The sequence below is a fragment of the Mytilus galloprovincialis genome, chromosome 5 (assembly GCF_965363235.1).
Source record: "Mytilus galloprovincialis chromosome 5, xbMytGall1.hap1.1, whole genome shotgun sequence".
In the NCBI taxonomy this organism is placed as follows: Eukaryota; Metazoa; Mollusca; class Bivalvia; order Mytilida; family Mytilidae; genus Mytilus; species Mytilus galloprovincialis.
In genome coordinates, this window is record NC_134842.1 from 58785457 (window position 1) to 58806724 (window position 21268).

General features: G+C 32.1%; 2 protein-coding genes across 3 annotated transcripts in view; one reads left to right on the top strand and one right to left on the bottom strand.

Annotated features, from left to right (window-relative positions):
- The first annotated feature begins 903 nt into the window (after positions 1-903).
- On the top strand, positions 904-19558 carry LOC143074095 (beta-1,3-glucan-binding protein-like). Its single transcript, XM_076249642.1, has 12 exons — positions 904-1205; positions 1460-1560; positions 2407-2445; positions 3760-3860; positions 5159-5233; positions 5459-5519; positions 12334-12504; positions 13358-13435; positions 14995-15112; positions 15451-15522; positions 16335-16482; positions 18529-19558. Exons 1-12 carry the CDS (start codon positions 904-906, stop codon positions 18757-18759), a joined length of 1497 nt encoding a protein of 498 aa, XP_076105757.1. The 3' UTR covers positions 18760-19558.
- The window catches only part of LOC143076139 (universal stress protein in QAH/OAS sulfhydrylase 3'region-like), a 37879-nt gene continuing 35444 nt past the window's right edge, over positions 18834-21268 (bottom strand). For both annotated transcript variants that reach the window (XM_076251806.1, XM_076251804.1), the window contains exon 4: positions 18834-20206. In XM_076251806.1, coding sequence (XP_076107921.1) covers positions 19922-20206 — 285 coding nt within the window. In that variant the 3' untranslated portion in view covers positions 18834-19921. The remainder of the gene's footprint in view (positions 20207-21268) is intronic.

Below are 21268 nucleotides of genomic sequence, written 5' to 3' on the forward strand. Positions count from 1 at the left end.
CAAAGGAATATAGACAATCTTTGTAAAATTAAGACATGCAATAAGATTTGTGTTCCTGGACTACGCATAAAAACGTGTAAAAAAGGCTGGGTGCGATATCCATGTGTAAGGAAATCAGGCTGTTTGTTTAAAATTCCTAATCCACTTTGTGAATTAGCAAATGCTGGTTGTCGCATTGTTCGGGTAGCAGCATATATTGCGCTGGAAGCAGCAAAATTATTTGTTCGTGTACCATTACTAGCGTTTGATGTAGCAAAAACACTGGTTTCTGTGGCTCAACTAGTCGTAGACAAATCTAGAGTTGTTTTAAAAATTGCAGCTGGTGTACTTGAAATTGCGAAACTTGCAATTGAAACTTTAAAAGGCGGGTTGGAGGTGGCTAAAATTGCTCTTAAAGGTGTAAAATTCATCGTTGGTGCAGCTTTGCATGTTTTCGACCTGATAATTAAATATGGTATTCAAAATATCATTGATGTGAGAAATTGTAGATTTCAGTACACATTAACAACTCGTGACCTGCCGGTTTTTGGTATTTCCTGTGATATTCAAGCATTTCGTTTGGGTTGGCACACATTCGAATTTGAATTTGATTTTAGGCACCCACTCAATAGTCTTTGGAGAATGGTAAAGTCTACAATATCTTCACTTTTCAATTCCTTGAAGCAAATACTTGGCAAAAGAAAAAAACGCACAATATCCTTCAAATACAGTGTTTTGGACCTAAAATCAGTACATAAAAGGAATGTTTTCAATAATTCAGATGTTACCGATTCTGATTTCAATGATAAATTTGGTCTCGAACAGAACACGAGCCTAATTCGTCTAGAAAACAAATTGAACAATCGCATTGTTTTTTTCGAAGAAAATTGTGTTATTTTCAAAAAAGTGTTTTCGTTTCTCAATATGGCAACAAACGAACTGTTAGAAATAGCGAACGATTCTGTTTCCAGTCTTAATGATCTCAATGATTCTAGAAAATTTTTGGTTGATATAGACAGCGAAATAACTGCAGAAAACCATACAATAGAAATCTTCGGCATTAACGAGACATATGCATTGAAGGACTATAATCTTACAGCAGAGGACTTGGAAAAGATTTTGAAAAATATTAGTGTATCTAACGATCCTCTTCTAAAAGAACTTGTAAATGTCATGAAGTTTGCTAAAGATTTACTACAAGAGACATTAAAAGAAGCTGCTTCTTTGTCAGTACTTGAGTACTGGCAAATTGGAATGAAAAACTTGTCACAAGAATATTTCTTTGAAAGTGAATGCATCGGATTCAGGGATTGCCTTAATTATTCAGTAGCTGTTTTGAATGATCTTTTTAGCGATACCATCATAACTAACTCCTATATTAATAGAGAAATAACTTTGGAAGTTGACAATATTTTTCAACACTTGCTTTCAAACGTGTCTATAACAGTTACAGACGCTTACCAATCATCAATTGATATCCTTATCAAACTTCAAAACTTGAACGCCTCCAACGTGTTCTGTGCAAATCCTCCGAATATAACTACGAAATTAGAGGATACAACGGTTTTGTATGGATCAGAAGTAAGATTTAATTGTAAAGCTATAGGTGATCCTGAACTAATGATATATTGGTATCACAATCAATCCTTAATTGGTCAAAACATATCAGAGGTTTCGTTAGTCAATGTTACAAAGAAAAATGAAGGTACTTACAGATGCGAAGCTGGAAATGTTGTAGCCAATTTGTCATCTAATGAGGCATTTGTACAGATAAATGGTAGGTTATTAACCATTTTTCAGCATCCTTTATAAGTTTCGGATGACAAACAGGCTACTTAAATAACCATTCATACGTACATTACGGTATATATCATTGATATATTATAACTTGTTTAACCTATTGAATGTTTTTTTCTTAAATATTCATATGTTTGTCGTCGAATGTTCTAGTTAAGACTAGTAATAGAGTTTATAGTTGTTTTCGATCTGTTTTTACTTGATCTTTAGTTTTAATCGGAAGAACTTGGTAACACAATTCAATATCATAACTAAAACATCGTTGATTGCAGATTTGTCTCTTCTAAAGCCGGATTGATAAAGTGTTCACCGGGCGGATAAACCCGGAAGGGAAAACCCGAGTATCCATGACTATATAATACTCTCAGATAACCTCAGTGTAATCGATTTTTAAAAGCTAATTATTACACAAAATAGTAAAAAAAAGTATATATGCAAAAAACTAAGAGAGTAGTTTTCAGAGGATAGACATAATGTCTTCCATTTCTCCAAACGGTCCATATAGGCAAAATAAAATTACACTGTGTATTTGTTTTTGATAGGCTTGTTTCATTTGCATCTGCGATAACAGTAGAAGAAAATGCTTTGAGAACGACCCGTCATGTATCTAATGTTAATATTTAAATTTAGGTGTTCCTGCTGATATTGAATTTACAAGATACAATAGAAGTAAGTACACAAATTATAAAATAATATCCACAAGAATTGTTCGGCAAACTAGCAGAGATTTAATTATTTTACAACATTTCGATTTCAACGGAAACATACAAATATATCAATTCTCTGATTTTATTATATTCAAGTTTAGATATGAAAAAGACTTAGTTTTGCAAAAACGTCAAATGCATGAATGATAGAAGAATAAATATGTTTCTAACAGTTTAGAACTTGTGAACAAATATCACCCGCTCTGATTCTGACAAAATATACATTATTGCAATGATTTTCCAAAATACACTTGAAGCTATTTTTTTCTCGCGAATTTGTATGTTTATTATTAGCAACGTTCCGAAAAGAACGCTTTATATTCGAGTTCATCATCACCTGCCATTGCTGCTGTATCGTTCTCCCTTAACCTATATTATGTCCATACAAATCTAAAATAACATAAAATTTTCTGTTCTGATGTTTTAGAATTCTACCAATTATTTTTAGTTGAAGAAAGACATTGATAGTTATCAAAGGTACCAGGATTATAAATTAATACGCCAGACGCGCGTTTCGTCTATCAAGATATTTCTAAACGGTCGGAGGGAACCATTTTATTAAATTTTCATCTCACATAATCATTTATTTCGTTTAAGCTTATTGCCTTGAACATTTAGATAGATAGATACAAAAATACGATCTACAAATAGGCAAATGGCTCAATTCGTTCGACGATTTGTTCGTTATTGCCTTATATTTTGAAACTGTAAAAGATTTAGATCTTGAAAAGGTTGAAAGTTCAGATTTTTTAAAGCTTAAATGACACACAAGACAAGATCTACAAATAAGTTGATATTGCTTAAATCGTTAATCAAATCTTCATATGGTTAGTGATTTAACCATTTTGGGGTTTTGCCTTTTATTCTCAAGATAGAAATATTATCTATTGTATTTTAATATGGTGCACACAAACCAAGGTAATCAACACACGATCTTTAGTGCCTTTAGTTTGTTAAACGTAAATGTGACATTTTTCAATTAATGCAAACCTACTAGATAAGGTGAGTTTTGTTTTATTCTTTAAACTTTTAAACTTAACCATATTAGCAGTTTTATGTGAACGCTTATCGAAAGAAAGTAACATATGCAATTTTGAAGCGGTGCTGTGCTTTTATTGACCTACCTTCCTTCACTAACACTCAAAGTATGGTTTGTGTTTGCTTAAAGACAGTTTGTTTGCATCGATAACTAGTAGCTTACGGTTGTTTTGCAAAGTTGCTGTTGAATATAAAACGCATCAAAGATGAAAAGTATCGTAATTCTATTTTTAATCAGTTTACAGGTGCAAAAGCTATCCTTGTTTGGTTTTAAATGAAGAATTTGGTACACTAGATAAACGAATATGGGAGCACGAAATAACAGCAAGATATGATTATGTAAGCTCTGTTTTTGTTTTTCTTTTGTTTAGCTATAGTGGTCGAGTGGTCAAAGACGATCAAAACAATATCACCGTTGGTGTCTCATTCGTCTATCTAATGAGAAGAATAAAATTACATATTAAGTGATGTCAAATTTGAGGTTATATGTTTTGAATCCCGAATATTTTATATTCGATAACCTGTGTCAGGCATAATTTCCGATTGAACGAATAACATGTAAAAATTGAATTTTAGATTGGTAATTATATAGAAACTTTCAACAGTTTTCCGGATTCTACTTGCAAGAAAATCTTGTTTCAATTTGTGCAAAAGCATCAGCCTTTATCCTTACAAATTGGAATATATTTGTTATTCAAATCAACCGGATTTATTTGAATGTCTTAATTCTATTATTCATTATGTCCGTTTATGAACGTAAGAAGATCGGTATTCACAAATGAGAAACAATGCCCATTAAAACATCTAAAAGGTATAGAACCTCTATTCGGACCTAGTTAGAAAGAACATACCAGAATATAGTATATATTTAGAACACAATTAACCTATGCATTGATGTAAAGAAGAGGTCAAATTCTTAAGTCGAAAACAGACTGACAGTGCCATAGCAAAAAAAAAAAGACAAACAAGATAAAAACAGGCAATAAAACACAACATAGAAAACTAAACACTGAGCCACAAAAACCGGGGTGAACTCAGGTGGACCCGAAAGGTCAACAGATTCCACCAGTTGTGTTGCTCGTAAGTACTAATCAAGTCTGATTAAATAAAGCTAATTTAAGGATGAGATGACGGATTGTAGTTACGACAATTGGAACATATCCGTTGTCATATATGAAACATATAATCAATAACAGTCAATTATATATATGAAATTGTAATAGAAGAGCATACTTTATCTGTTTCTCAAAACAGAAGTAACAAATTTCCGAGAAACAGCGCGGTCTTATATGCAATAAAGGTCTGTTTGATAATTCGTCACTAGAAAGGATAAGGTATAGTTTTGGTTTTGGTAACGGCTTTATCATAAAGTAACTATCTTATTCATAAACGAGTAATTTGGTCTCGTTTACTTGAACCCGTTATGAGGTAATGTTTTTTTCAAAATTTATTTGATGCAATGATATATATACATAAAATTTAACTTAAAATAGGGACATTTTGATTTTATGACACAAACCTTCTTAATATCTTACAAAAAAACTATTCCACCTGTTTACTGATTTAGCCTTGAAACCAAAGTGGCTAAATTTTGTATTGAAAAGGAGGTATATATTTGAAAAAAAATCATATTTCAGAATTCAGAATTCCAGTACTACAATAGCGACAGATCCAACTCATATGTTAAGCAAGGCAAATTGTACATTAAACCGGTAAGTGAGGCATTTAGTGTGAAAGCAAAAATCAAATATTAGATGAAAGAATATAAAGGCAAATATAAAGATATTGTATATATTTGATATACTAGTTAATGCATTCTGAAAAAAAAAAGGAATTTCTCCGAAGAATGTCTAAGTTACATTTCAAATTTTCGTTAATATTCTTTTGTAGTAGATCTGTTTCATAGAGTTTTATTTTTCTTTGATTTACTGAAACAGACATTAACAACAGACAAGTATGCTGAAGAATTTTTAACGACTGGAGTTCTGGACTTGTGGGGTAAGACCATGCTAAATTTAGTTCGGACGAGTATAAATATCTTCACTTTTTTTTTATACTTGTATATATTGTTTCCTTTTTTCATATGGGTGTTGTTTTGTGAAGTAAGTATGCGTATATATAATAAATACATATGCATATAAAGAAGTAAACAAAAAGTACAAAAAACAAGTTTTTACCGGGTCGTCTATAATGGGCGATACTGGGCCTACAAGGACTTACGATTTGCGCAACGGTACTAATTATTGATGGTAATATATGAAAAGATGTTATGAAATCCGGTTGACAAATATTAAAGCTGATAAATGTCCTTCGTCAGTGCCATTTATTTTATATATATATTTATTTATTTATATAAGTACGCCTGAACCATGACAACTCTACAACAGATTTATCCATCGGATCAACAGCAGTGATAGTGATACAAGGTTGACAATGCATTTTGTATATACAAGTCTATATAATCGAGTCTAAATTGAAAACTACGTTCAAACCTATGATTGCGTTGGATAAAAACCGCAATTTTTATACGTGTGCATGTAAAACAAATTTCGTTGTAGAAGGGTCTAAAAACAGCACAAACAACATTTTCCAAAAGACCAAAAAAGTGAAAAAGTATATTTAAACAAAACGCATTTGACTAACAGGTCGAACAACTGATGTTCTTTTACCCTGCTGACTGCCATTGGCGATTGCCAAATAAAATTGATCACAAGATGTAACAAAATGGATCTTAATATAAATTTAATACTAAACAGAAAAAAAATTTAACTTGTGGCCACCATGTTATGCCACAAACATACGGTGTCAATATTTTTTTAGTACACCAGATCCGGATTTCAAGTCTATATAATTATATATGATTTCTCTGATATGAGGCAAAACTTCTCTCGTTTACGCAATGATTATATGTGTATAAATTCAAATCGTTTGCATATTTATAAATTACTCGAATACCATCTCCTTTCTCATGTATTAAAAAAATAAAGAAGATACTGTAAATAAAAAAAAATCAGAGGAAAGACAGAGGTGTGATGACAAAAGTATATAAGAAAACTGAATTGCCCAAAAAACATTTTATCCTGCAACCATACTACTATTGTACAAATAACATGCATGTACAAATAAAGTCTTCTGTTACACGCTTCGATGTTGAGCAAGCGGTAATACTGATTCTTCATTCTGCGTAGCAGTTCATTCTGGGATTATCATCGTATTTCAAATAAACATAATTTTATATGCTGTTTATAAACATGTGGAAGGATTTAAGAACGATGGTATTATAACAGCTGTTAATATATTTCAGGAAGACTAATGTGAATTCGATTTTACAAAATGTGATCAGATGAATTATATTTGCTAAAGAGCGACTACATAGTATTTAAAGGAAAATATCTCATTATTCAAAATGATGAGATTTCACTGTGTCATAAGATCATAAGTTAAATTACCAAGTCAATTAGAATTATTAAATTAAAAATATCTTGATTTATTGGATTTGATTATTGGTTTACTATTTTAACCTAAATTGTACTATTGTAATGATGAATCATGTAGAGTGAACAATTTTGATCGTTCTATTAATGCCTTTTCTGGCTTAAATGCTGTAGGAGATGATACCGACCCAGTGCTAGTCAATGAAATCACACTTTATAAGTGTTTCGTTACTGATACATTCTTTTCTTTTTTTGTTTGGCTTTGAGCGTTCCTGATGAAGTTAAATCTAGAAAAGTGCTTCGGACGTATCAAATGTATAAAATATAATTCTTTTTTTTTATAGCTATGAGTCTATACCTCTGCTGGTGAACTATTAACCCAGATGGTATCATCAGCTCAATAGTCGATGTTTGTTAGAATGATTTATTATACCTTTCTAAAATGGTCTGTTAAAAATTTTGGAAATATTTATAAAGTAACCAGGTTCCTCACGCAAAGTCGACATAACATGACTCTGGTTATTATTGTTTATCCCTTTTAGTCATTAAGCCCCTCAATTGTTGCGCTATTTAATGTCATTAGTTCGAAGCACTTTTCTTGATTTACATTCATCAAGAACGCTAAAACCGAAATCAAAATATTTTTTTGATAAATACTTTTTACACAAACCAAACGTGAATTCAAATGCTTGTACGTAAAGACATACGGCCCTTTAATAATCGATGAACAACTGTCAGCTGTTCTAGCGCGGACATTTGGCACATAAAAGACGCGTAAATTACTTTTGTTTCAAACAAATACATCGATAGGAATGAAATCACTATGTGCGTTATATATCCAAGCGAAATTATGGCATGATATTGGTTGCAAAAATTTGATATTTTTCATTTAAATGCAATATTCCTTACTTAATTGGTATATTTCTTCATTTAAATGCAATATTTTTTCATTTAAATGGTATACTTTTTCATTTGAATGGTATATTTTTTCATTTAAATGCAAAAACAATTATTCAAATGGTATAATTTTTCATTTAAATGGTATACTTTTTCATTCAAATGGTATAATTTTCATTCAAATGGTATAATTTTCATTCAAATGCATTATTTTTTATTCAATTGGTATAAAATGTCATTTGAATGCAATATTTTGTATTCAATCGGTATAGTAATTTTTTTTAATTTATATTCAATAATTGTTTTAGGGGAAATTCTTTGACGTCGTAAGGTCAAATTTGCCACAACGTTTGTGATTGGTTGGTAATTGTTGGGATTTCTCTCCTATCCTTCTAAACTTGAGTGACCAAGAATTAAAAATCGCGAGAAAATATCGCTCCTCTAACTAAATTTGGCGTTCGTGTGTGTGCACTGGCTGTAAATGTCAATAATGGCAAGGTCGAGCCAAAAATGCGAGGGACAAGTAATAATAATTAATTTGACACACAACTTGTTCACGGATAGAAACAGATACCTGCGTGCATGGCAAACACATTTCCAATGAAAACCCTGTCTGAAGAAACTAGCCCCCCCCCCCCTCCCCCACTTTCCCCGTCTAAGTCCAGATACATGCAATCATGATGTTCTTTTGTGCTATATCATTTTTTCCCTTGATCCTCAGAGACGTTACAGGAAGGCAAACTGAAAAAAGAATAAAAAGCCTCACAGGACGTTTTTATTATTGGACTAAGCCCCTTATTTTTTGCTACATGTAGAAAAAAAATCACCTAATTTCGACAACAGAACCTGAGACCCACAAGTAGAGACAAGCTGTTATACTTCGGAACTAATTCTTTGATAAAGACAATTCAGGATAAATTGGAACCTGTTACAACAATAGTCCTATGACATAGGACTTCACTGTGTGAGGCGCGAACTTCATATTTAATACGATCTATAAAATGTGCTCTTATGTCTTATGCCGCAAATCATTTTACATTTAGGATTCGTTGCTGAGCTTTTTTTTTTACTGTTCTCATCTCCGAATCCCTTAAATAGATTTTTTTTCAAGCCCCACAGTAGTTCCATTATTACTGTATGTCTTTGCATGACTAATATAGTATGCAGGGCATATTTCAAAACATATTTTATCTTCAGGACTTTTAAATTATTTACTTTTCAATACTTTGCAATACTGCATGGGGAAAGGGGGGGAAAGGGGGGGGGGGGGTAAACATGCAAGTTTATTTTGTGACACAGTATATAATATAATTAGGTATCCAATAAATTGTATGTTTGTACGTTTAACTATTATCTAGACCCGTACGAAATATATATAATAAGACACATTTAACATGGGCGGATCCAAAACCTCGGTGTCTAACGGGGTGGGTTGGGGGGATTAATAAATTTATGAATGCAGATATATTAGAATGATCTGTTTTATAAACGTTTTTATGGTATGACAGCTTTAGTAGGACTTCCCTGTAGGACGATAAGCTGGATAAATATAAGAACTACACGGACAATAACAGTAAAGGGACGATTATTTGATATTCTAGGGAAGGGATTTTGATTGATTGGTGGTTAACGCTACTTTTTACACTATTGGGCTATTCCGTGGTGGTCGGTTTAAATTTATAGATGAATGATGGGGTAGGGAAGAGAGGACATTATTATTCATTTTAATCTGTCGCTGATCATGTCTATTGTTCAGCTCTTACCAAGCAACCATATTCATATATGAAATCATACTGTTTCCCACCCCAACAAATAAATAAATATCAAATGGTTTTCCTCTTAACACAAGTTTAATTGATTGATTGTTTGTTGCTAATTTTAACGTCCAGTGACGAATATGTCATGCTTGTTCAGGAAAAGTGGAGTTTAAGAGGTTAGGTATACAACATAAAAGCGAAGAAATGGAATATGATTGCTAATAAGGCAACTATCCATCCAAGTCATAATTTGTACAAATGTAAACCATTATAGTTCAAAGTACGGTCTTCAACATGGAGCCTTGGCTCAAACTGAACAGCAAGCTATAAAGCCCCGCCCCCCCCCCCCAAAAAAAAATGACTGGTGTTAAACAATTCAAACGGGGAAACCAACGGTGTCTATAATCTATTTAAAAATACAATTGCATATATACATCCATAAAGAAGAACGGTTTTGAAAAGTGGACCGAACGTTTTGACCATCTAAATTTTTCCAATAGAATTATACTAGTTATGACCACAAGATTATAACAGCCAGTGCAAGACTCGCACGAACGCCAGATTTAGTTAGCGGGGCGATATTAATTTCTGACGCGTTTTTAATTCTTGGTCACCCATGTTTAGAAAGAAAGGGGAGAAATCCCAACAATTACCAATCAATCACAAACGTTGTTGTAAATTTGACCTTACGACGTCAAAGAATTTCCCATAATGCAATTTTTGCATATAAATAAAAAAAACTACCATACCAATTGAATACAAAATATTGCATTCAAATGCCAATTTATACCAATTGAATAAAAAAATATTGTATTTGAATGAAAATTATACCATTTGAATGAAAAACTATACCATTTAAATGAAAAATTATACCATTAGAATACATTTTTTTGCATTTAAATGAAAAAACATACCATTCAAATGAAAAAATATACCATTTAAATGAAAAAAATATTGCATTGAAATGAAGAAATATACCAATTAAATAAGAAATATTGCATTTAAATGAAAAATATCAAATTTTGCAACCAATACCATGCCATACGAAATTGAAGTTTTGTTTTGATTTGGTATTGATAATTATGGTTTAAGCCTCGGTCACACCTTACCGGATAGCACGAACGGACGCCTAACGGATGAAAATAAAAGTTGTCCGTTGACAAAATTGTTATCCGTTGGGAGTCCGTTGATGTACTGAACGAATAAAACGGACGTGTAACGGATGCATAACGGACACACACCGGATATGCAACGTACGAGAAACGGAAACGTACCGGACAGAACGGATGTCGAACGTACATCCACTTGTCCGAATAAAACGGACACCTAACGAAAGCGTACCAGATAAAACGGATGAACAAGATTTACGGAAAAATCAAAGGCGACAATAATAATACATGTAAATCGCATAAATATTCGAAATGTTTCTGTGTAACTGGTTTTGCTTTGTTCTTCAAAATTCCGCCAAAGGGCAGTGTCTGGCCTGTATAAGAACTGCTTGATTGTGAAGACGTGCCTATACTCTAAGATCGATTATGAATTCATGAACCTTAAGAAATCTGACATACCAATAATTGGCATTTCTCACGCGAAATTTTCAATTGGCATTTATCCGTTTCAGATCCGTTCATCATCCGTTTTATCCGTTATACGTCCGGTAGAAGTCCATTTCTCATCCGTTCAACATCCGTTTTATCCGTTAAACGTCCGGTAGAAGTCTGTTTGTGAATTTATCTTCCAGACCGCCAACGGATGTATAACGGACACGTAACGGATACAAAACGGAAACGAAACGGACGAGTAACGTACAAAACGGACGCCCAACAGACGTTCAACGGACATATTATCCATTGGACGTCCGTTCAAAGTTTTGAACATGCTCAAAATTTTCCACCGGACAGAACGGACGTCGACGGATAAAACGTACGCTTAACGGACATGCAACGGATATGGACGGACGTCTAACGGATAAGAACGGACGTCTAACGGACATGAATGGATTGAAAAAATGTTATCCGTTAGGCGTTCGTTCGAGCTATCCGGTAAGGTGTGACCGAGGCTTTAAAACGGTCAAGTTCAATTCGTAACTTCAATTGAATATAAAACTTTATGAACTTCATCCATTTAAAGGCAAAGATGTTTAAGTACTCAAATACATGCTTATTTCTTTAAGTAACATACAAATTATGGCCAATATGGTCAATTTTACCTGAAAGCTTATCAATGAAAAAAATTGTATATTAATCATGTTAAGGATGTTTCCTCCTCTTGCTTTAGAATTTTTGCGAGATATTCGTAATCGTCTGGTTTTATCCATTTAGTGTCATTAAAAAATTGCCCGCCAACCCCCTCCTTTTCTTTTCCTTATTTAACTACATGTAGTTTAAAAAGCCATATCTGGAAATCATGTTATTTATTAACTGTTTTTGACAGACAAAAGGTGCCAATGCTAAATAGATTGAAACTCTAGAGAGAATCATTTCTCGCCAAATTTTCAATTGCTAATATCTATAAAACAAACACACAGACTCTTTCTTTTCTTGGAGTTACAGTCTACTAGCAGCGATATCGACCCAGCGTCTAGAAGAAGTCTTGTCTATATTCATCTTTGGTTCTACGTGAAAATCATTTTTATAATGCTTTAGAAGGAATTATTGTGACCGTGAGCATCAAACATTTAAAATGATTTCTTTCGGCAGTAACATATTTATTTGACATTTATAGATGAAGGATGCACCACAAATGCATATTATGGTTGCAGAAGAAAGGGATCTGCTTCACATCCAATAAATCCAATCAGATCCGCTCGTTTGAAGAGCAAAAATGGATTTACAATGAAATATGGAAGAGTTGAAGTTGAGGCCAAAATGCCAAAAGGAGATTGGATATTTGCTGGTGGGTAACCAGATGGGATACTTCCTTTTTGGTTTCCTAGAAAATATGATTTATTTTCAATTTTTCAAAATGGAAATTTAAAATATCTTTAATAAATATCCAACTAGTATTGATTACACAGAATTGTCACAATTGAAAAAAAGTTATTATTTTTGGTAAACGGTCAAAATTCATCACAGCCAATAATCTAGCGATAGGTATAAAAAGATGTGGTATGAGTTTCAATGAAACAAGTCTCCATCCAAGTCACAATTTGTAAAAGTAAAAAAAATAATTATAGGTAAAAGAACGGTCTTCAACACGGAGCCTTGGTTACAGGAAGCTATAAAGGGCCCCAAATGACTAGCGTAGAGTCATTCAAACAGGAAAACCAGCGGTATACTCTGTATAGAAAAAACGTGAGACGACAAACACTTATGAACCACATCAACAAACAACAACCCCTGAAAATCCAGGAATAGTTTTACCGCTGCCATTGAACCTATTTATTTGACCATATTCCCATGAATAACTATAAGAATAGTAGAACTCTTTTTATGTTGAATTTGAGCAGCAAATATTCCGAAATTAACAAAGACGAATTTACAACCATATACAATCACATTTAATTCATAAAGCATTCCACGTGATAGTTACATATGTATATCATCTAATAAATGTTAGTTTTAGACAGGAAACATTATTTTAGAATATTTCCATACAATGGAAACTTTAGGGTTTGGACAGGTTAATTAAAAAAATATCAAAAATAGAAATTTTATGATTTAATCAATGTTAAGGTTTCTATTTGCCATATAAATATATGTGTTCTTCCTTCTGTTAATGAAAAGCATTTTATATCATCTCTAAATAGGTATTAAATTGTTACCTGTATCGAATACTTATGGAGATTGGCCAACGTCGGGGGAAATTGATATTGTTGAAACAAGAGGTAATAATGGGGCCAAATTTCAATGTTACCAAAAAATATGGTATCATGCAAAATGTGTAATCAAACACGAACTAGAGGTTAACATTATCATAATTTAATTTGATAATTGTTTGTATTTGGTTACCGGCGATTTTTGATTACATTCGGCTAGTTAACATTTTTTTTGTATATAAATACCGTCAAAGCATTTTCTTCAGATGTTCTTTTCAAGAAATGTTTATGAAAATACATTTCATTAAATTATGAAAAAAGTAAAATAAAAAAATATTCCGAGGAAAATTCAAAACAGAAAGTCACTTATCAAATGGTAAAATAAAAAAACTCAAACACATGAAACGAATGGATAGCAATTGTCATATTCCTGACTTGGTACAGACATTTTCTTACATAGCAAATGATGGATGAAACCTGGTTTTCAAGCTGGCTAAACCTCTCACTTGTATGAGTAACTTTACAAGAAAGCTCACGTACACTTATTTTATTGTAAAACACATACTACTTTTTTTTTTAATTTGAGGTTTCATTTGACTTAAGTGTCACAACTAAAAGAAAAGTTAATCGCATTGATGTGCTAAAATCTTTAAAACTAAAGTTAATATAGAGTTCACAAAAACTGATGTTTAACATACACCATTTAATTCTTTTGTTGAATTTTAGTACTATAACATGGCATATCTGTTTCACAGATGACGACGTTTATGTTTAAATTGTCGTAACCACATTCCCGTCCTCTTGTTCTCGAATGTGGACCAGCAAATCAAACTTATATGAATGTTGAATAACACGAAGGGTGGTATAAATAGAGCAAGATCTGCTTAATTATCCGTCGCACCTGAGATCTGATGGGGCTTTAATTTTCTATGTTGTGTTTTGTAAACAATTTTATCGTTTAATGTCGTTGTCAGTTTGCTTTCGACTAATGAATTTGAATATCCCTTTGATGATTTTCGCCATTTTTCTTTTACAAGTTGTTCTCTGCAGAACTATTTTAAAAAGGTATTTCGAAAAAGAAACAAACTGAGATAAAAAAAATCACACTCAGTTTTAATGAAATTTCATAATTAGTTAAAAAGAAAAACGCACTGTAATAAAAAAAAAGAAGCCAAAGCATAAACAGCGAGAATAGAAAAATTACAATCTGAGATTAAAAAAAAATAACATAACAACTAAAATTGAAAATAACTCACTGAGTTGTGTGCGAACATTGTATGCGCCAATAACTCATTATCTTCATAAGGGTGGGTTTTGATAAAACAACATGAAGTGAACTGTAGTCACCTTAGAGTAATTGTGAGAGATCAATTTGACCTTTTATACCCATAGCTCAGAACGCTTTTATTTTATTTACTGTCTATATATTATCAGTTATTCGTTGATGCCATATTCTCAGTATGTTTTTCATTGTTAATATTGTTATGTATTTTTTGTTTATTCTAAGTGTTTAATTGTATAATTCATAATTTTCAGTGTGTACTTAAAATCGTTTTAATCTATTTTCTATTGATTTACATCTCTTGCTATTTGCAATCAAGTACTTATATTTTTTAATTGATAAACAGGTAATACAAATTACACAGACAAGAGAGGTAAAAACAGAGGTATAAATAGTATGAGCAGTTCACTTCACTATGGACCAAGTAAACAGTACGATGGAGATGCAAAGGCTCGTGCAGATAAGTAAGTACAAACGGATTATTTACATGAATTTCATCTCTGGCTGATTTATACCTGATCACTGGGACATTGTTTTCTAGCAACATGTGATTCGGTAATTAAAGGTCTCCCTACATGAAGAAAAACACCAACGCAATCATGCCTTTATAAAAAACGTATTATCAGAGTTGGCAATCCTTTAGTTTTTGCTTAAAATTGCAATCATTATTGCATGAATTATTACTCAATTTTTATCTTTTCCATTGAATTCACACAACAACAAAAAGAAAGCTTAAAATGCTTGTAATAATATTGATTTTCTTTTTTTGGGAAAAATAATGGTACTAGTATTTGATTTGTAGATTTTTAACATCAGAAACATTTGCTGACAGATTTCATAAATTTGCAGTGGAGTGGAACGAGCAGGACATCAGGTATCAGAACGCTATATCTTGAACAAAGAAATACACAGATGTATTATCAAATAACACACTAACGAATTTAAAAGATAAACTCTAGAGAGTCTATTAAAATTTAGTTGTATGTTGCTTTAAAGCAAATGTTGAAATTCTCTAAAGCATTTAAATGGCATCTAGCATTCTCTAAATGGGTTGGGTTTTTGATTTTATTGTATTTTCTAACATTAAGTGCTCTGTTATTTTTGTAACAAAACTTTTCACATGGTATACCGAAACGAAATTGATAGTTACGATTCCTTTGCACGCTGTTGTTTGTGGATGCAACATGACATCGGTGTACTTAATTCTACAGTTTTAGCGCGTGATATGTCTACACAGATAATACTTTCAAATCATCTGGTAAAATTTGTTATACCAAAACGAAATTGATATCCCATGGGTTTGTTTTTTTTTATACTTTTCTATGAATTTCGAATGGTGTTAAAGATTTAAGTGGTGTGTAATGCACTAAATTCCAAGATCTGCAAGCATTCAATGTTTTCCTTAATTTAAAGGACATTTTATACAAGTAGACTCAACACAAATGGTATTAAAATGTATTCGAGAAACTAGAAATATGTTTCATTGTAAATCATGCCATATCTCCTTTTGCTTACATCCACTTCAATTTGTTAGTTGTCTCATATGCAGTTATACCATATCTACCTATTTTAAAGATGACAATGATGGCTGGAATTACTTTGTCGACTTGATTAGCGACACATTGACAAATGTGCAACTGTAAAGCTATAGGCTCATAACAATGTGATTTTTGCTTAATGTTTTAGGTTTGAAGTAGATGGTGAAGAGATTTTAAAAGTCCATCCAAGTGAAAGAGGTTTTTGGAGAATTGGAGAATTCAACAAAACATATGGATTGACAAACCCATGGCAACAAACTTGTGGTGGCTCGAAAATGGCGCCGTTCGACCAAGAGGTACACTTATAAAAACTTATCGTTACCATGGTTGTGTTAAAAGTAGAAGTATAAGTACAGATCTACGTCATATGTAATAAAGGCAACAGTAGTATACCGCTGTTCAAGCTCACAAATCCATGGACAAAAAACAAAATCGGGGTAACAAACTAAAACTGAGGGAAACGCATAAATATAAGAGGAGAACAACGACATAACACTACAATGTAACTAACACACACAGAAACGGACCAAGCATCAGACAAAATCCCACGAGAATAACAAATATAACATCAAAACCAAATACATGAATTTGGGATAGACAAGTACCGTGACACGTCTTATCGCAATGTCAATTTACACTCAAAAATAAGAGAAAACAAACGACGCAACGTTAAATTGTAACACACACAGAAACGAACTATAATATAACAATGGCCATATTCCTGACTTGGTACAGGACATTTTTAAAGGAAAAAAATGGTGGGTTGAACCTGGTTTTGTGGCATGCCAAACCTCGCACTTTAATGGCAATGTTAAATATAACATAAAAATGACAACATAATATTACAGGACTATAATACAAATAAATAGGAAAACGTATTAGACAAAGAAACACATGATTAATGAATAACAAAAAGCATCAGGTAACAAAGAAACACAAAAGGATATATAGACAAAGCGCATTAGCAAAAATGAAAGACAAGTATATACAATTTTACCATAGCACAATAACACAATGACTGGATGTGTAACAACAGAGCCACGTCATATTCAACAATACATTGTAGTCCATTGAATCGATTAGTTAGTTTTTAAAAGACCATGTGTACCTTTCATTTTCGAAATTACTATGCAAATATATTCTGACGTCAGGAGAATGTAGGGGTTCTGTTAAAGAACAAATGGTAATACAATCGCGTATAGACGAAACGCGCGTTTTGTATAAGCAAGTTATCTATGGTGAGTTTTTACAAAGAGTATAACTGAATAATCACCTACATGTATATTCCTTTTCCCTGAATCAAGCGTTCAATTTTAGGAAAAAATATACTTTTGGCAGCAATCAGCATAATTGTAAGTCAAGAAAATGTCAAAGATCAAAAACAATTTTCGTAATCACAAAACACATTTATTAAAAAATGCCAAGTTCGGAATATGACAGTTGTTATCCTTCGTTTGATGTTTGAGCTTTTGAGCTTTTGATTATGCCATTTGATTAGGGACTTTCCGTCTTGAATTTTCCACGGAGTTCAGTATCTTTGTGATTTTACTTTGTGTTGGCCACTACGAAATACTATCACTTAAAACACGTAGAATAAGTTGGACAACTGTTAACTTATAAAGTGTCTGGGATTCTGGGATAATAAATATTTATGTTCGGCTAATGTATCTTCAATTCTCATGCTCAGATAACCAAAAATACAATTTACTGGCTACAATTTTCGCTTTGTAAAAGGTGCTGAACAGGTTTTGTCAATTGCTATTCATTGCAGCTGTTTATATTGACTTTAAAAGCAATGTGACAATAGCATCAATATTTGAATCGTTACTAAAAACCTTGATCCTGAGCTTAGAATAAGATTAAACGTAATATATTTTAGAACCCAAAATACGCGTTTTGACAATCATGTCTCTTCATTGATTCTCGGTTTCAAAATACTTTTAAACCCAAAAAACGTGATTACAAACGTTTAAAAGCTGATACAACCGAATAGGACAAAAGTATAGACAAGAGGTTAAAGCAATACATTCCTTTGTCTTATAATTGTAAGTTTTATAAAAAGAAACAATATCCGTTTTCTGACATTTTTATCAGTCCCGCTTATAAAATGTGTAATTTTTAAACAATATTTTTACTAAGTATTATGTTTTTATACTTTAGATTGAAATTTATATACTATTCATCTTACATAATAAACGGTTTTGTCGTCTCCGGATTTCAAATTCACTGCTGAATACTTCATTTTCTGTATGACATGTATTTTTTTTACGTAATTGTTTCTTGTCAAGGCTGTAAAAATTGGCAAAAACAAAAGATTTTACTACTATTTTTTTTCCATTTAGTTTTATTTAGTGTTAGACGTAGGTGTGGGTGGATATCCACATTTTAAGGACGAATGGTTGAACTATCCGTATCCAAAACCTTGGCAGGATAGGTCAGACTACGCGACAAGAGATTTCTGGAGTGCAAAAGAGGTTTGGTATCCAACGTGGAATCAGAATCGAGATGGTGATGGTGATGAAGAGACTGCCATGAAAATTAACTATGTTAAAGTTTGGAAGATGAAACCTTAACATGCAAACATTTGAATGTATCTTCTATGACAACACTTCATATATTACTCTTTATAAAATGATAATTATAAATATAGGGTCTTTCAACTTCATTAGTAAATTTAAAATGAAACTTCCATGTAAATATGATGTAAATGCATTGTATGTAGTCTTACTCATATAACTTAATATACTGATTTTCTTTCTGTCATGAGGACTTACAAAAATGTTTACCCTGTATGCTTACATTGCCCAAGTGAAATTTTAAAATTGTTTGTATAAACATTGAACAACAAAAATATGTGACGTTTTAATTTTCTGACGTCAGACACGCGAAGCAATGAATAGGTTTGTAGATAGATGTTTTTGAGTTCTGTTAAATTGTTCCTTTTAAAATTGTTACACGATGATGACTGCTGTACCCATATTTTGACTATTTTATTTATTATGTCTGTTTAGTTCACGCATCATTGTAAATATAACGGAATTTGATAAGACTGTCAACAATGTGAGATGTTTAGCGCTATAAAACCAGGTTTAATTCACCATTTTCTACATTTGAAAATGCCTGTACCAGGTCAGGAATATGTTTTGTCATTTGATTTTTGCCATGTGATTAGGAACTTTCCGATTTTATTTTCCTCTGAGTTCAGTATTTTTGTGATTTTACTTTTTTTGGGGGTAAAAGTAAAATGTTTAGAAAAGTGCCTCGTTAGTGTAGAAAATTTGAAAAAAAACGTGTAATGTGAGGTTTTAGGCACGTTGTGCAATGTAGATGTATATAACTTTGTGTGTACTATATATAAAGGTTATAGAAACATTTGATAGTTTTGTTTTGTTTACTGTATCTAAATCATTTATTCAACTGTTCACACGGTAAACTGTATAAAAAAGTATTTGCAACAAATCGACGATTTTTTTCGATTGTAAATTTTTATACCTTGGATGGTGAATTTGTTTTAAGCATGTTAATTGTGTGAAAAAATAACATTGTCTCAATGTAAATTATGATACATTGTTCGTTAAGGTATATCTATATTTTTCATTTTTAACTTTTTTTGCTAATCAGGGGCATGACATATAAGAATACACATGATACGCATTATATACTAAACTACACATGAACATGCGCATTTGTATTGGGGATAAGATATTTGTATGATATCGGAATATGCCAATTCTGTCAATGAATATCACCAATGTTATCATCGGGCTGCTCATTATCTGTGTGTTCGTCATTCTTATGATGTTTATGATGTTTATCATGCTTATGGTGGTCTCTTTTACACACAAGAACTGGAACAGGAGAATGATGTACACAATAGTCACTAACACTTCCAAGGAATGTACGTTTCACTTTGCCTAGACCACGTGTCCCTACCACAATCATATCAGCGTTTTCTTCAATGGCAGCTTCTATAATTGCCTCTCCTGGCTTTCCGCTCATCTGCTTCATCTTGCCAGTCAACTAAAGAATAAACAGATATCAAAGTTTGAAAGCAAATAGATAAATAAGACATTGTGTTTGTACAATACAATACCAGAAGTCAATTTAAACTTCAAATGTAAGTCTTTTAAGGTTTATGTACCCTTCTGTAGCCATTTTTGTACGAACTTTTCAAACTTCAATTGTATCAAAACTACAGATATAATGCATAATAGAGATAGGCCATTTTGTACATATTACAAGGGGAAACTTGATGCACAGCATTATTTTTTACTGTTCCATTGCATTTAATAGAAAAAGAGGACTTTGTGGCAAATAAATCAAGATTTTTATAGAAAATCCACAGCCTTTATCCTTGTACTTTTATATTTGGCAATTTGATGACTGATAGATATAGGATTATTGCATGCAGTGCTAGCATTGATTTCCTTAAAACAAGTTTATAAATGTAGTTATTGGTTAAGACAAGTATAAATATGGGAAAAATCATGTACGCCTTTAAGGGTGCGCTCGACTTTAGTGACTCAGCACGAGGTGTTTTGGAATTTACAGGTTACTTAGAACTTTTTGTAAAAAATAAACACTAGCACATCATAGAAAATCAAGTGAGTAATTTATGTTTCAAATTTTATAACAAAAATCTCTGTATTAAAGGCTGTGGATTTTCTATAAAAATCTTGATTTATTTGCCACAAAGTCCTCTTTTTCTATCAAATGCAATGAAACAGTAAAAAATAATGCTTTGCATCAAGTTTCCCCCTGGAACATGTACTAAATGGCTTATCTCTATTATTTATTATATCTTTAGTTTTGATACAATTGAGGTTTGAAAAATTCGTACAAAAATGGCTACAGAAGGGTACATAAACCTTAAGGTTCATCATAACCTTTTGACTAATATGGACGTATTTACACTACAAAATTTACTCTGAGTTCAGACAAACCTTTGCACCTGCAAAAGTTTTAAGGGATGACAGGAACTAGATATATACATTTAAAATGCATTTTATTGTTTAGAAAATTATTAACTTTACTAGATTTTGCTATCCAGTTTTTTTTTCGTTCATGCAGAAGGTGCCAAAC

Excerpts from the sequence above, each read along its gene's own strand:
- LOC143074095 (XM_076249642.1), top strand. The coding sequence starts at position 904 with ATGGCAACAAACGAACTGTTAGAAATAGCGAACGATTCTGTTTCCAGT. Across the intron at positions 5,520-12,333 it reads TGGAGTTCTGGACTTGTGGG|ATGAAGGATGCACCACAAAT; the intron begins GTAAGACCATGC and ends TGACATTTATAG. Across the intron at positions 13,436-14,994 it reads TGATATTGTTGAAACAAGAG|GTAATACAAATTACACAGAC; the intron begins GTAATAATGGGG and ends ATTGATAAACAG.